The sequence below is a fragment of the Oncorhynchus kisutch genome, unplaced genomic scaffold (assembly GCF_002021735.2).
Source record: "Oncorhynchus kisutch isolate 150728-3 unplaced genomic scaffold, Okis_V2 scaffold3749, whole genome shotgun sequence".
NCBI lineage: Eukaryota > Metazoa > Chordata > Actinopteri > Salmoniformes > Salmonidae > Oncorhynchus > Oncorhynchus kisutch.
Window position 1 is genome coordinate 478,202 of NW_022265694.1, and position 17,260 is coordinate 495,461.

Sequence of the window (17,260 nt, forward strand, 5' to 3'; positions counted from 1 at the left end):
CATATCCCCTATTCAGTGCAATGCTTTTGACCAGGGCCCATAGCTGTACATAGGGAATAGGGTTCCATTGGGGACATATCGATGCATGTGAGAGCTACATAAACACTGCTTTTAAATACGACAGGGAAAGAACCGGTCTTTCTCCCTATCTAATCCTGTAAGGGTGTGCTCACAAGCACTGATAGGACCATTTCACCTGAGTCGAGATGAGAGCATTAGAAGTGTATTTTATTATCTATCTCCCAGGTAACAAGCCTCAATGTGTTTTAAATACCTGAGTCTATCGCCCAGGCAACAAGCCTCAATGTGTTTTAAATACCTGAGTCTATCTCCCAGGTAACAAGCCTCAATGTGTTTTAAATACCTGAGTCTATCGCCCAGGCAACAAGTCTCAATGTGTTTTAAATACCTGAGTCTATCTCCCAGGTAACAAGCCTCAATGTGTTTTAAATACCTGAGTCTATCTCCCAGGTAACAAGCCTCAATGTGTTTTAAATACCTGAGTCTATCTCCCAGGTAACAAGCCTCAATGTGTTTTAAATACCTGAGTCTATCGCCCAGGCAACAAGCCTCAATGTGTTTTAAATACCTGAGTCTATCGCCCAGGCAACAAGCCTCAATGTGTTTTAAATACCTGAGTCTATCTCCCAGGTAACAAGCCTCAATGTGTTTTAAATACCTGAGTCTATCTCCCAGGTAACAAGCCTCAATGTGTTTTAAATACCTGAGTCTATCGCCCAGGTAACAAGCCTCAATGTGTTTTCCTAACACGTCGTCATCACAGTAATAATCAGATTGTATCCTCTCCTTTAGGTGCCATGTTATGTGCTACCTTTCAACACCACAACACTTACTGAGGTACCCCCTTCATACAAAGCTACTTGGCCCCTCAGGGCCACCATACCCCCAAACTCAGCACACATACTAAAACATACTGTACAACTATTCGTACCTTCCATGTCTTTATGTAACGTTACTCCTACACTCTTAGGGGGAAAAAGGTGATATCAAGAACCCAAAGGGGTTGTTCGGCTGTTTCCATTGGACAACCCTTTGGAGAACTCGTTTTGGTTGCAGGTAGAACCCTGTTCCACAGAGGGTTTAACACGGAACACAAAAGAGTTCTTCTCGGAACCAAAAAGGGGTTCTCCTATGGGGACAGCCGTTTAACCCTTGTTGGAGTGTAGTGGTATAGATATATTTGTTGGTAATGTGAAAGCATACAAATGCTGACAATCATAGAATGGCTAGTGTGTTTACGGCTCACAACTACCTCTCCTCAGTAGGATCAACATAAGAGGAATTGGTTCTCAGTGAGAGTAAGTCTGCCTCAACACAAATCTGCCCGGAGTCCATCTTCTTCACAACCACACGTTCATGCTGCGGCCGTATCGGTCGCTGTGTGACGGGATTAGGATAACCACAGAAATACACTGAACCGTATCCCAGAAATCCTTGCCTCTGTTCTTCCTGTGTTCTTGTTATGTGACATGTAACTTTATATTCTCATATAGAGTATTAGACAATAACTGTACCACATACATCAGACTGAACATAGAGTATCAACCCTTAGACAATAACACAACCCCCGGCCTCAGTCTGAACATAGACTATCAACCCTTAGACAGTAACACAACCCACTTCCTCAGTCTGAACATAGACTGTCAACCCTTAGACAGTAACACAACCCCCTTCCTCAGTCTGAACATAGACTATCAACCCTTAGACAATAACACAACCCCCGGCCTCAGACTGAACATAGAGTATCAACCCTTAGACAGTAACAGTAACACATACATCAGTCTGAACATAGACTGTCAACCCTTAGACAATAACACAACCCCCGGCCTCAGTCTGAACATAGACTATCAACCCTTAGACAATAACACAACCCCCGGCCTCAGTCTGAACATAGACTGTCAACCCTTAGACAATAACATAACCCCCTTCCTCAGTCTGAACATAGACTGTCAACCCTTAGACAATAACAGTACCACATATATCAGACTGAACATAGACCATCAACCCTTAGACAATAACACAACCCCCTTCCTCAGTCTGAACATAGACTGTCAACCCTTAGACAATAACACAACAACCCCCGGCCTCAGTCTGAACATAGACTGTCAACCCTTAGACAGTAACACAACCCCCGGCCTCAGTCTGAACATAGAGTATCAACCCTTAGACAGTAACACAACCCCCTTCCTCAGTCTGAACATAGACTGTCAACCCTTAGACAATAACACAACCCCCAGCCTCAGTCTGAACATAGAGTATCAACCCTTAGACAATAACACAACCCCCTTCCTCAGTCTGAACATTGAGTATCAACTCTTAGACAGTAACACAACCCCCTTCCTCAGTCTGAACATAGAGTATCAACCCTTAGACAGTAACACAACCCCCTTCCTCAGTCTGAACATAGAGTATCAACCCTTAGACAGTAACACAACCCCCTTCCTCAGTCTGAACATAGAGTATCAACCCTTAGACAGTAACACAACCCCCTTCCTCAGTCTGAACATAGAGTATCAACCCTTAGACAGTAACACAACCCCCTTCCTCAGTCTGAACATAGACTATCAACCCTTAGACAGTAACACAACCCCCGGCATCAGTCTGAACATAGACTATCAACCCTTAGACAATAACACAACCCCCGGCCTCAGTCTGAACATAGACTGTCAACCCTTAGACAGTAACACAACCCCCGGCATCAGTCTGCTGCAGTCTGGACTGTGTTGTTCCTCCCTCTAGTCTCATGGTTGTCGTGGTGACCTGGTCCAGATGCATTCATAGAGCTGGGCTTCAGTAGCCTGTTGATGATGTCACCACACGTCTTCTTGTACTGGTTACGGAGCAGGGAGTAGACGAAGGGGTCGCAGGCCGCCTTGCTGTAGGCCAGGCACTTGGAGACCACTCCCCAGCGGTGGTCGATAGGCACGGACGGAAATAACTCCACAATCCTATACAGGATCGGGAAAGAGAAATGAGTGTAGGAGAGGGAGAGAGTGGAGGAGAGGGAGAGAGAGGAGGAGAGGGAGAGGAGAGGGGAGGAGAGAGGGGAGGATAGGGAGAGAGTGTAGGAAAAGGGAGAGAAGGGAGGAGAGGGAGAGAGAGGAGGAGAGAGAGAGAGAGAGGGGAGGAGAGGGATGAGTGTAGGAAAGGGAGAGAGGGGAGGAGAGGGATGAGTGTAGGAGAGGGAGAGAGTGTAGGAGAGGGAGAGAGAGGAGGATAGGGAGAGAGTGTAGGAGAGGGATGAGTGTAGGAGAGGGAGAGAATGTAGGAGAGGGAGAGAGAGGAGGAGAGGGAGATGAGGGAGAGAGGGGAGTAGAGGGAGAGAGGGGAGGAGAGGGAGAGAGGGGAGGAGAGGGAGAGAGGGGAGGAGAGGGAGAGAAGGGAGGAGAGGGAGAGAAGGGAGGAGAGGGAGAGAGAGGAGGAGAGGGAGAGAGGGGAGGGGAGGAGAGAGGGGAGGAGAGGGAGAGAAGGGAGGAGAGGGAGAGAGTGTAGGAAAAGGGAGAGAAGGGAGGAGAGGGAGAGAGAGGAGGAGAGAGAGAGAGGGGAGGAGAGGGATGAGTGTAGGAGAGGGAGAGAGTGTAGGAGAGGGAGAGAGAGGAGGAGAGGGAGAGAGTGTAGGAGAGGGATGAGTGTAGGAGAGGGAGAGAATGTAGGAGAGGGAGAGAGAGGAGGAGAGGGAGAGAAGGGAGGAGAGGGAGAGAGGGGAGTAGAGGGAGATAGGGGAGGAGAGGGAGAGAGGGGAGGAGAGGGAGAGAGGGGAGGAGAGGGAGAGAAGGGAGGAGAGGGAGAGAAGGGAGGAGAGGGAGAGAGAGGAGGAGAGGGAGAGAGGGGAGGGGAGGAGAGAGGGGAGGAGAGGGAGAGAAGGGAGGAGAGGGAGAGAGGGGAGGAGAGGGAGAGAGGAGAGGGGAGGATAGGGAGAGAGAGGAGGAAAGGGAGAGAGGGGAGGAGAGGGAGAGAGGGGAGTAGAGGGAGAGAGAGGAGGAGAGGGGAGAGGGGAGGATAGGGAGAGAGTGTAGGAGAGGGAGAGAGGGGAGGGGAGGGAGAGAGGGGAGGAGAGGAGAGGGAGAGAGGGAAGAGAGGGAGAGAGAGGAGGAGAGGGAGAGAGGGGAGTAGAGGGAGAGAGAGGAGGAGAGGGAGAGAGGGGAGGGGAGGAGAGAGGGGAGGAGAGGGAGAGAAGGGAGGAGAGGGAGAGAGGGGAGGAGAGGGAGAGGGGAGAGGGGAGGATAGGGAGAGAGTGTAGGAGAGGGAGAGAGGGGAGGAGAGGGAGAGAGGGGAGGAGAGGAGAGGGAGAGAGGGGAAGAGAGGGAGAGAGAGGAGGAGAGGAGAGAGGGGAGGAGAGGGAGAGAGGGGAGGAGAGGGAGAGAGGAGAGGGGAGGATAGGGAGAGAGTGTAGGAGAGGGAGAGAGGGGAGGAGAGGGAGAGAGGGGAGGGGAGGAGAGAGTGGAGGAGAGGGAGAGGGGGAGAGAGGGGAGGAGAGGGGGAGAGAGAGGAGGAGAGGGAGAGAGGGGAGGAGAGGGAGAGAGGGGAGGAGAGGGGGAGAGAGGGGAGGAGAGGGAGAGGGGGAGGGGGAGAGGGACGTCTTAGATATCTCTCTATTTATGGATGTCAAAGTGCAACATTCTAATTGTCATCCCACAACTAGGGAACTAGACCGAATTAACGTGCAATATCAAATGTGGCTGGCTGTCAAAAGTACACCAAAACAAATGGTTCTGTTGATTTATGAGCCTGTCTTCCAACCCCCCTGAGAAATAATTTCCTCATTTTCCTTCACAAACACTTCCAGCACAGCAGAATTCTCTGAACAGAAACACTTCCACTTGTTATTTTGGGTGGCTGGTGGAAAAGATCCTGTTGATCCTTGTTATTATGGCTGGTAGGTGGTATAGATCCTGTTGATCCTTGTTATTATGGCTGGCAGGTGGTATAGATCCTGCTGATCCTTGTTATTATGGCTGGCAGGTGGTATAGATCCTGTTGGTCCTTGTTATTATGGCTGGCTGGCTGGTAGGTGGTATAGATCCTGTTGATCCTTGTTATTATGGCTGCCAGGTGGTATAGATCCTGTTGGTCCTTGTTATTATGGTTGGCTGGCAGGTGGTATAGATCCTGTTGATCCTTGTTATTATGGCTGGCAGGTGGTATAGATCCTGTTGATCCTTGTTATTATGGCTGGCTGCCAGGTGGTATAGATCCTGTTGATCCTTGTTATTATGGCTGGCTGCCAGTTGGTATAGATCCTGTTGATCCTTGTTATTATGGCTGGCTGGCAGGTGGTATAGATCCTGTTGATCCTTGTTATTATGGCTGGCTGGCAGGTGGTATAGATCCTGTTGATCCTTGTTATTATGGCTGCCAGGTGATATAGATCCTGTTGATCCTTGTTATTATGGCTGGCTGGTGGTATAGATCCTGTTGATCCTTGTTATTATGGCTGCCAGGTGGTATAGATCCTGTTGATCCTTGTTATTGTGGCTGGCAGGTGGTATAGATCCTGTTGATCCTTGTTATTATGGCTGGCTGGCAGGTGGTATAGATCCTGTTGGTCCTTGTTATTATGGCTGGCTGCCAGGTGGTATAGATCCTGTTGATCCTTGTTATTATGGCTGGCTGGTGGTATAGATCCTGTTGATCCTTGTTATTATGGCTGGCGGGTGGTATAGATCCTGTTGATCCTTGTTATTATGGCTGGTAGGTGGTATATATCCTGTTGATCCTTGTTATTATGGCTGGCTGGCAGGTGGTATAGACCCTGTTGATCCTTGTTGTTATGGCTGGCAGGTGGTATAGATCCTGTTGATCCTTGTTATTATGGCTGGCTGGCAGGTGGTATAGACCCTGTTGATCCTTGTTGTTATGGCTGGCAGGTGGTATAGATCCTGTTGATCCTTGTTATTATGGCTGGCTGCCAGGTGGTATAGATCCTGTTGATCCTTGTTATTATGGCTGGCTGGCTGGCTGGTGGTATAGATCCTGTTGATCCTTGTTAATATGGCTGGCTGGTGGTATAGATCCTGTTGATCCTTGTTATTATGGCTGGCAGGTGGTATAGATCCTGTTGATCCTTGTTATTATGGCTGGCAGGTGGTATAGATCCTGTTGATCCTTGTTAATATGGCTGGTAGGTGGTATAGATCCTGTTGATCCTTGTTATTATGGCTGGCAGGTGGTATAGATCCTGTTGATCCTTGTTAATATGGCTGGCTTCCTGCTAGGTGATATTGGTCCTGTTGATCCTAGTTAATATGGCTGGCTTCCTGCTAGGTGATATTGGTCCTGTTGAACCTAGTTATTAATATCATCTACTGTACTCTTGTAAAGAGACACTGTCAGGGACATGCCATCTAATGTACTCTTGTAAAGATATCAGGGACATCTCATCTAATGTTCTCTTGTAAAGATATCTCTCTCTCTCTTCCCCTCCCCCCTTTCTACCTACCTGGTGATGACGTAGGGAGCAAAGCAGACCATGAACGTGCCGATGAAGGTACTGATCTTCCTGGTTGCTCTCTGTCTCCTCCTCTTCTGCTCCTCCAGACAACGCTCTCGAACACTGATCAGGGAAATATGTGGTTACACTTTATTTGACACACGTCTTCATGACGTGAACATGATTATGTTGTTAGACCTAAAATCAGGTTTCATTAGGTGCCATGTGGTGCCATGAAGTGCCATGAGGTGCCATGAGGTGCCATGAGGTGCCATGAGGTGTCATTGGTTGTCATGAGGTGTCAATAGGAGCCATGAGGTGTCATTAGGTGTCATGAAGTGCCATGAAGTGTCATGAGGTGCCATGAGGTGTCATGAGGTGTCATGAGGTGATATGAGGTGCCATGAGGTGTCATGAGGTGCCATGAGGTGTCATGAGGTGCCATGAGGTGTCATGAGGTGTCATGAGGTGATATGAGGTGCCATGAGGTGTCATGAGGTGCCATGAGGTGTCATGAGGTGTCATGGGGTGTCATGAGGTGTCATGAGGTGTCATGAGGTGTCATGAGGTTTCATTATGTTTCATGAGGTGTCATGGGGTGTCATGAGATGTCATGAGGTGTCATGAGGTTTCAGTATGTTTCATGAGGTGTCATGAGGTTTCATTATGTTTCATGAGGTGTCATGAGGTGTCACGAGGTGCCATGAGGTGCCATGAGGTGTCATGGGGTGTCATGAGGTGCCATGAGGTGCCATGAGGTGTCATGGGGTGTCATGAGGTGTCATGAGGTGTCATGAGGTTTCATGAGGTGTCATTAGGTGCCATGAGGTGCCATTATGTGTCATTAGGTTTCATTAGGTGTCATTGTTTCATGAGGTGCCATGAGGTGCCATGAGGTGTGCTGAAGTGACATGAGGTGTCATTAGGTGTCATTATGTTTCATTAGGTGCCAATGGGTGTCATGAGGTACCATGAGGTGCCATGAGGTGCCAATAGGTGTCATGAGGTGCCAATAGGTGCCATGAGGTGTCGATAGGTGCCATGAGGTGTCGATAGGTGCCAATAGGTGTCATGAGGTGCCAATAGATGCCAATAGGTGCCATGAGGTGCCATGAGGTGCCATGAGGTGCCATGAGGTGCCACAAGGTGTCATTATGTGTCATTAGGTGCCATGGGTGCCACGAGGTGCCATTAGGTGTCATTAGGTGCCATGAGGTGTCATTGGGTGCCATGAGGTGTCATTAGGTGTCATTAGGTGTCATTGGGTGCCAATGGGTGCCATGAGGTGCCATGAGGTGACATGAGGTGTTGATAGGTGTCATGAGGTGCTATGGGGTGCCACGAGGTGCCATTAGGTGTCATTAGGTGCCATGAGGTGCCATGAGGTGTCATTGGGTGCCATGAGATGTCATTAGGTGTCATTAGGTGTCATTGGGTGCCAATGGGTGCCATGAGGTGCCATGAGGTGCCATGAAGGGTCAATAGGTGTCATGAGGTGCCATGAGGTATCAATAGGTGTCATGAGGTGCCATGAGGTGCCATTAGGTGGGTGCCAATGGGTGCCATGAGGTGCCATGATGTTGCTCTTGCTGCGGGCGATTCCCTGATCCACCTCTACGCAGACGACACCATTCTATATACTTTCGGCCCGTCTTTGGACACTGTGCTATCTAACCTCCAAACAAGCTTCAATGCCATACAACACTCCTTCCGTGGCCTCCAACTGCTCTTAAACGCTAGTAAAACCAAATGCATGCTTTTCAACTGGTCGCTGCCTGCACCTGCATGCCCGACTAGCATCACCACCCTGGATGGTTCCGACCTAGAATATGTGGACGTCTATAAGTACCTAGGTGTCTGGCTAGACTGCAAACTCTCCTTCCAGACTCATATCAAACATCTCCAATCGAAAATCAAATCAAGAGTCGGCTTTCTATTCCGCAACAAAGCCTCCTTCACTCAAGCCGCCAAGCTTACCCTAGTAAAACTGACTATCCTACCGATCCTCGACTTCGGCGATGTCATCTACAAAATGGCTTCCAACACTCTACTCAGCAAACTGGATGCAGTCTATCACAGTGCCATCCGTTTTGTCACTAAAGCACCTTATACCACCCACCACTGCGACTTGTTTGCTCTAGTCGGCTGGCCCTCGCTACATATTCGTCGCCAGACCCACTGGCTCCAGGTCATCTACAAGTCTATGCTAGGTAAAGCTCCGCCTTATCTCAGCTCACTGGTCACGATGGCAACACCCATCCGTAGCACGCGCTCCAGCAGGTGTATCTCACTGATCATCCCTAAAGCCAACACCTCATTTGGCCGCCTTTCGTTCCAGTACTCTGCTGCCTGTGACTGGAACGAATTGCAAAAATCGCTGAAGTTGGAGACTTTTATCTCCCTCACCAACTTCAAACATCAGCTATCTGAGCAGCTAACCGATCGCTGCAGCTGTACATAGTCTATTGGTAAATAGCCCACCCTTTTCACCTACCTCATCCCCATACTGTTTTTATTTATTTACTTTTCTGCTCTTCTGCACACCAATATCTCTACCTGTACATGACCATCTGATCTTTTATCACTCCAGTGTTAATCTGCAAAATTGTAATTATTTGCATACCTCCTCATGCCTTTTGCACACATTGTATATAGACCCCCCCTTTGTTTTCTACTGTGTTATTGACTTGTTAATTGTTTACTCCATGTGTAACTCTTTGTTGTATGCTCACACTGCTATGCTTTATCTTGGCCAGGTCGCAGTTGTAAATGAGAACTTGTTCTCAACTAGCCTACCTGGTTAAATAAAGGTGAAATAAAAAAAATTTAAAAAAAAGGTGTCACGAGGTGCCATGAGGTGCCATTAGGTGTGCTGAAGTGACATGATGTGCTATGAGGTGTCATGAGGTGTCATGAGGTGCCATGAGGTGTCATGAGGTGCCATTAGGTGCCATGAGGTGCCATGAGGTATCATTAGGTGTGCTGAAGTGACATGAGGTGCCATGAGGTGTCATTAGGTGCCATTAGGTATCATTAGTTGTCATGAGGTGCCATGAGGTGCTATTAAATGACATGAGTTGTCGTCATGTGTCATTAGGTGTGCTTAGGTGTGCTGTAATGACACGAGGTGTCATTAGGTGTGCTTAGCTGTGCTGAAGTGACATGAGTTGTCATTATGTGTCATTATGTGTCATTACGTGCCAGGAGGTCCCATGAGGTGCCACGAGGTGTCTGTTTATCTGTCAGCCATAGAAATTGAGGACGACAGTGTGCATGTGTGTATGTGTGCATGTGTGTGCATATGCATGTGCACATGGCAGTCGTAGACAGCAATATTGTCATAATCATGTTAGGACACTAGAGTGGTTAAAGACACGTGTGTTTTACATGATTACGTGACGTGTGTGTGTGTGTGGTCTGGTGTGTGATGATGATGGTTATAGAATTTGAACCATATCAGACTGTTTTATCCAGAAAAACAGACAAAGAGTCTGTCTATTTTGCCACAGTAAATGACCATGTAATAGGAGACCGCTCCCACTCAGTAAAACACTGGTTTTTATCCTATTCTAACCAGGAAACAGACTGCATCCCAAATGCCAACTCCATTCCCTATTTAGTGCACTACTTTCAACCAGAGCTCTGATCTAAAGTGGTGTACTATAGAGGGAACAAGGTGCCATTTGGGATGCGTCCAGAGCTGAAACGATCTGGGGTTACTACGTGTAGAACAGATATAACCATTAACTATCTGGGGTTACTACATGTATATATAACCATTAACTATCTGGGGTTACTACATGTAGATATAACCATTAACTATCTGGGGTTACTACATGTATATATAACCATTAACTATCTGGAGTTACTACATGTATCTATAACCATTAACTATCTGGGGTTACTACATGTAGATATAACCATTAACTATCTGGAGTTACTACATGTATATATAACCATTAACTATCTGGGGTTACTACATGTAGATATAACCATTAACTATCTGGAGTTACTACATGTAGAACAGATATAACCAGTAACTATCTGGAGTTACTAGAACATACTGTATATTGAACACAGTAGAATAGAACACAGTAAAACATAATGGATTAGAACACAATAGAATAGAACACAACAGAATAGAACACAATAGAACATAATAGAATAGAACACAATAGAACACAATAGAGCACTGTAGAATAGAACACAATAGAACACAATAGAGCACAGTAGAATAGAACACAATAGAACACAATAGAGCACTGTAGAATAGAACACAATAGAGCACTGTAGAATAGAACACAATAGAATATACTCAACAGAACACAACACGATAGGACACAATAGACCACAGTAGAACACAACACAATAGAACACAACACAATAGAACACAATGGTATAGAATGCAACACAACACAATATAATAGAACACAATATAATAGAACACAACATAATAGAACACAATAGAACACAACGCAATATAATACAACACAATAGAACACAACGCAACACCATATAACACAATAGAACACAACACAACACCATATAACACAATAGAACACAACACAACACCATTTAACACAATAGATCACAATATCATAGAACACAACACCATATAACACAATAGAACACAATATTATAGAACACAACACAATGGAACACAACAGTAGAGAACACAGCACAATAGAACACAACACAATAGAACACAACACAATAGAACACAACAGAATAGACCACAACAGAATAGAACACAACACAATAGAACACAACAGAATAGAACACAACACAATAGAACACAACACATAGAACACAACACAATAGAACACAACACAATAGAACACAACACAATAGAACACAACAGAATAGACACAACACAATAGAACACAACAGAATAGAACACAACAGAATAGAACACAACAGATCATAATAGAATAAAGAAATGTCCCATGATGCATTGTTCTGGTTTCAACATGAATTCAAAACAATTGTGAGTTGGAGTAAGGTGAGTTGGAGTAAGGTGAGTTGGAGTAAGGTGAGTTGGAGTAAAGTGAGTTGGAGTAAAGTGAGTTGGAGTAAAGTGAGTTGGAGTAAAGTGAGTTGGAGTAAGGTCAGTTGGAGCAAGGTGAGTTGGAGTAAGGTGAGTTGGAGTAAGGTGAGTTGGAGTAAGGTGAGTTGGAGTAAGGTCAGTTGGAGCAAGGTGAGTTGGAGTAAGGTGAGTTGGAGTAAGGTGAGTTGGAGTAAGGTGAGTTGAAGTAAGGTGAGTTGGAGTAAGGTGAGTTGGAGTAAAGTGAGTTGGAGTAAGGTGAATTGGAGTAAGGTGAGTTGGAGTAAGGTGAGTTGGAGTAAGGTGAGTTGGAGTAAAGTGAGTTGGAGTAAAGTGAGTTGGAGTAAGGTGCACAGAGAGAAATGTAACTCAAAGACCTCCTCTTACCTTGGGTGAATATCCACAAGCAGCACTAAAGTTTGCATTGTGATAACGTCTATCCGTCTACAGTGGAACCTTGCCACCTTCAGCACTTTCAGGTATGTGACACACAGGACTAGAAAGGACAGGAGAAAGGTGAGGGAGTGAAACACCACAGTAAAGACAACAAACGGAGTCTGACTGTTGTCCGTCACGTCGGAGAGCGTGCACGACGCGTACAGCGGACGGTATCCCACCCACGAGAGGCAAGCAGCCGCTGTCGAAAAAGACATAGAATGTATCCACGTGTATCCGAGCACGAGAGCGGCATCTCTATGTCGTATTCTAGAGTGGTACCTCAACGGGAACACGACAGCGATCCACCTGTCGATGCTCAGAGCGGCCATGCTCAACATCGAATTAGTGGTTAAAAACGTCTCCGAGAAGCCGACCAACTGACAGAAGGTGTCACTTCCAGGCTGAGCCTTGTTGACGAGACCCACCAGAGTTAGAGGCATGTTGGAAACGGTCAGCAACAAGTTACAAAAAGTGAGGTTGAGGGTGAACACACAGGGCACTTGCTTCCTGATCTGTGGGTTGTACAGAAAGCAGATCAGCACCACGCCGTTGGACAGCAACGACACTACGATAATGACTAGCATCAAGACGAAGAGAAGCACCTCCACAGCAGCCATGGTGTGTGTCCCAGTCACTTATTATAAATCTGCTCTTTGGTAATGATTATGTCCAGATCCAGCCACCATATGTGGTTATGGAATAAAGGCATGGTGTTAGCTGGAAGACTCACCCCATAACCACATCCAGACATTCCCTGGTTATATCCCTCTCCTGTGGAGCGCAACCGTGTCTCTCCTCTGCCTCGTTGTCCTCAGACTTCTACTGCAGGAACCAGCAGAGGGGATGGTGAAGTCCATCAAGTTAGGAGGATTCCAAACATAACGAGAGAGGCCGAGACACGCAGGAGAAATCTGAGCAAGTAAACTCCCCCGTTTACGACTAAGTGCAAAGAAACGCCAGCTGTCAGGCGCTGTGCCAATATGCCCGTGTCTCTGCAGTGGTGTTATCTACTGTGACGCTGCTCTCTCAAGACAACTCCTCTCTCTCTCTCTCTCTCTCTCTCTCTCTCTCTCTCTCTCTCTGTATCTCTCTCTCTTCAGAATAGACTGAGTGGGAGGTAGATATATATATCTCTCTCTCTTCAGAATAGACTGAGTGGGAGGTGGATCTCTCTCTCTCAGAATAGACTGAGTGGGAGGTAGATCTCTCTCTCTTCAGAATAGACTGAGTGGGAGGTAGATCTCCTCTCTCTCTTCAGAATAGACTGAGTGGGAGGTAGATCTCCTCTCTCTCTCTCTCTCTCTCTCTCTCTCTCTCTCTTTATCTCTCTCCAGAATAGACTGAGTGGGAGGTAGATCTCTCTCTCTCTTCAGAATAGACTGAGTGGGGTCAGGGCAGGCGGGCTCAGGGTCAAGGTCAGTCTCAGGGTCAGGGCAGGCAAAAATTGTAAAAACTGGGAAACTAGAAAAATAGGGACTATAGCAAAGACAGGAGCAAGGGATAACGCTGGTAGGTTTGAAGGAACAAAACGAACTGGCACAGACAGACAGAAAACACAGGTATAAATACCCAGGGATAGTGGGGAAGATGGGCGACACCGTGGAGGGGGTGGAGACAAGCAGAAGGTCAGGTGGAAGAGAGCAGGATGAGACCCTCTGACTGTTTAGTAAGGGTCTTTACAGTTCTCTGTTTCAGTAAGGGTCTTTACAGTTCTCTGTTTCAGTAAGGGTCTTTACAGTTCTCTGTTTCAGTAAGGGTCTTTACAGTTCTCTGTTTCAGTAAGAGTCTTTACAGTTGTTGTCTGTTTCAGTAAGGGTCTTTACAGTTCTCTGTTTCAGTAAGGGTCTTTACAGTCCTCTGTTTCAGTAAGGGTCTTTACAGTTCTCTGTTTCAGTAAGGGTCTTTACAGTTCTCTGTTTCAGTAAGGGTCTTTACAGTTCTCTGTTTCAGTAAGGGTCTTTACAGTTCTCTGTTTCAGTAAGGGTCTTTACAGTTCTCTGTTTCAGTAAGGGTCTTTACAGTTCTGTTTTAGTAAGGGTCTTTACAGGTCTCTGTTTCAGTAAGGGTCTTTACAGTTCTGTTTCAGTAAGGGTCTTTACAGTTCTCTGTTTCAGTAAGGGTCTTTACAGTTCTGTTTTAGTAAGGGTCTTTACAGGTCTCTGTTTCAGTAACGGTCTTTACAGTTCTCTGTTTTACTAAGGGTCTTTACAGTTCTGTTTTAGTGAGGGTCTTTACAGTTCTGTTTTAGTAAGGTTCTTTACAGTACTCTGTTTCAGTAAGGGTCTTTACATTTGTTCTCTGTTTCAGTAAGGGTCTTTACAGTTCTCTGTTTCAGTAAGGGTCTTTACAGTTCTCTGTTTTAGTAAGGGTCTTTACAGTTGTTCTCTGTTTCAGTAAGGGTCTTTACAGTTCTGTTTTAGTAAGGGTCTTTACAGTTCTCTGTTTCACTAAGGGTCTTTACAGTTCTGTTTCAGTAAGGGTCTTTACAGTTCTGTTTTAGTAAGGGTCTTTACAGTTCTGTTTTAGTAAGGGTCTTTACAGTTCTCTGTTTCAGTAAGGGTCTTTACAGTTGTTCTCTGTTTCAGTAAGGGTCTTTACAGTTGTTCTGTTTCAGTAAGGGTCTTTACATTTGTTCTCTGTTTCAGTAAGGGTCTTTACAGTTGTTCTCTGTTTCAGTAAGGGTCTTTACAGTTGTTCTCTGTTTCAGTAAGGGTCTTTACAGTTGTTCTCTGTTTCAGTAAGGGTCTTTACAGTTGTTATGTTTCAGTAAGGGTCTTTACAGTTGTTCTCTGTTTCAGTAAGGGTCTTTACAGTTGTTCTCTGTTTCAGTAAGGGTCTTTACAGTTGTTCTCTGTTTCAGTAAGGGTCTTTACAGTTCTCTGTTTCAGTAAGGGTCTTTACAGTTCTGTTTTAGTAAGGGTCTTTACAGGTCTCTGTTTCAGTAACGGTCTTTACAGTTCTCTGTTTTACTAAGGGTCTTTACAGTTCTGTTTTAGTAAGGGTCTTTACAGTTCTATTTCAGTAAGGGTCTTTACAGTTCTGTTTTAGTAAGGGTCTTTACAGTTCTGTTTTAGTAAGGGTCTTTACAGTTCTGTTTCAGTAAGGGTCTTTACAGTTCTGTTTTAGTAAGGGTCTTTACAGTTCTGTTTTAGTAAGGTTCTTTACAGTACTCTGTTTCAGTAAGGGTCTTTACATTTGTTCTCTGTTTCAGTAAGGGTCTTTACAGTTCTCTGTTTCAGTAAGGGTCTTTACAGTTCTCTGTTTTAGTAAGGGTCTTTACAGTTGTTCTCTGTTTCAGTAAGGGTCTTTACAGTTCTGTTTTAGTAAAGGTCTTTACAGTTCTTCTCTGTTTCAGTAAGGGTCTTTACAGTTCTCTGTTTCACTAAGGGTCTTTACAGTTCTGTTTCAGTAAGGGTCTTTACAGTTCTGTTTTAGTAAGGGTCTTTACAGTTCTGTTTTAGTAAGGGTCTTTACAGTTCTCTGTTTCAGTAAGGGTCTTTACAGTTGTTCTCTGTTTCAGTAAGGGTCTTTACAGTTGTTCTGTTTCAGTAAGGGTCTTTACATTTGTTCTCTGTTTCAGTAAGGGTCTTTAAAGTTGTTCTCTGTTTCAGTAAGGGTCTTTACAGTTGTTCTCTGTTTCAGTAAGGGTCTTTACAGTTGTTCTCTGTTTCAGTAAGGGTCTTTACAGTTGTTCTCTGTTTCAGTAAGGGTCTTTACAGTTGTTCTGTTTCAGTAAGGGTCTTTACAGTTGTTCTCTGTTTCAGTAAGGGTCTTTACAGTTGTTCTCTGTTTTAGTAATGGTCTTTACAGTTCTCTGTTTCAGTAAGGGTCTTTACAGTTGTTCTGTTTCAGTAAGGGTCTTTACATTTGTTCTCTGTTTCAGTAAGGGTCTTTAAAGTTGTTCTCTGTTTCAGTAAGGGTCTTTACAGTTGTTCTCTGTTTCAGTAAGGGTCTTTACAGTTGTTCTCTGTTTCAGTAAGGGTCTTTACAGTTGTTCTCTGTTTCAGTAAGGGTCTTTACAGTTGTTCTGTTTCAGTAAGGGTCTTTACAGTTGTTCTCTGTTTCAGTAAGGGTCTTTACAGTTCTCCGTTTCAGTAAGGGTCTTTACAGTTCTGTTTTAGTAAGGGTCTTTACAGTTGTTCTCTGTTTTAGTAAGGGTCTTTACAGTTGTTCTCTGTTTTAGTATGGGTCTTTACAGTTGTTCTGTTTCAGTAAGGGTCTTTACAGTTCTGTTTCAGGAAGGGTCTTTACATTTGTTCTCTGTTTCAGTAAGGGTCTTTACAGTTGTTCTGTTTCAGTAAGGGTCTTTACAGTTCTGTTTCAGGAAGGGTCTTTACAGTTGTTCTCTGTTTCAGTAAGGGTCTTTCCAGTTGTTCTCTGTTTCAGTAAGGGTCTTTACAGTTGTTCTCTGTTTTAGTAAGGGTCTTTACAGTTGTTCTCTGTTTCAGTAAGGGTCTTTACAGTTCTCTGTTTCAGTAAGGGTCTTTACAGTTCTCTGTTTCAGTAAGGGTCTTTACAGTTCTCTGTTTCAGTAAGGGTCTTTCCAGTTGTTCTCTGTTTCAGTAAGGGTCTTTACAGTTGTTCTCTGTTTCAGTAAGGGTCTTTACAGTTGTTCTCTGTTTCAGTAAGGGTCTTTACAGTGTTGGGTCTCTCTCTGTCATCTGCAGGCTGCTATTGCTTTCCAACCACATGTTTTTGATTAAAGACACTTTAATCTCTTTATTTTTAATATCTCTAACATCAAGTTCAGGGGATCTCACTCACACACACACACACCCGCACACACACACACACACACACACACACACACACACACACACACACCCGCACACACACACACACACACACACACACACACACACACACACACACACACACACACACACACACACACACACACACACACGCGCGCGGTGTGGGGGAGGTGTTTGGATGGAGAGGGGATTGGGGACAGGGTGGTGTGGTGTGGTGTGGGAGGTGAGGGAGAGGTGATGGGGTGGAGAGGAGGTTGGGGAGAGGGGGTTGGGGACAGGGTGGTGTGGGAGTTGAGGGAGAGGTGATGGGGTGGAGAGGGGGTTGGGGAGGTAAGAGTGGTTGTAACTGGCAACACACACACTGTAGGCTGCAGTATTCACGTTCCTCTGTTCCAGTTGTATACTATAAATATACTATAACATAATAGGCTCATAGTTTAGGCTAACATCTCCTAGATTTACGGTTGACTGAGTACACTATAGAATACCTATGGAAGAAGTGACTTGCAGATTGAGTTGTCTGAAACAAAAATTTCATTATATTCTACAGACTCCAGTAGTGAGGAGCGTGTT

General features: G+C 45.4%; 1 protein-coding gene across 1 annotated transcript; it reads right to left on the reverse strand.

The window, feature by feature from the left end:
- Positions 1–250: 250 nt before the first annotated feature.
- LOC109887798 (G-protein coupled receptor 26-like) lies at positions 251–12,581 on the reverse strand. Its single transcript, XM_031820937.1, has 3 exons — positions 11,883–12,581; positions 6,461–6,574; positions 251–2,969 (listed from the first exon to the last, which is right to left on the reverse strand). Exons 1-3 carry the CDS (start codon positions 12,548–12,550, stop codon positions 2,720–2,722), a joined length of 1,032 nt encoding a protein of 343 aa, XP_031676797.1. The 5' UTR covers positions 12,551–12,581; the 3' UTR covers positions 251–2,719.
- Between the last annotated feature and the right edge of the window lie 4,679 nt (positions 12,582–17,260).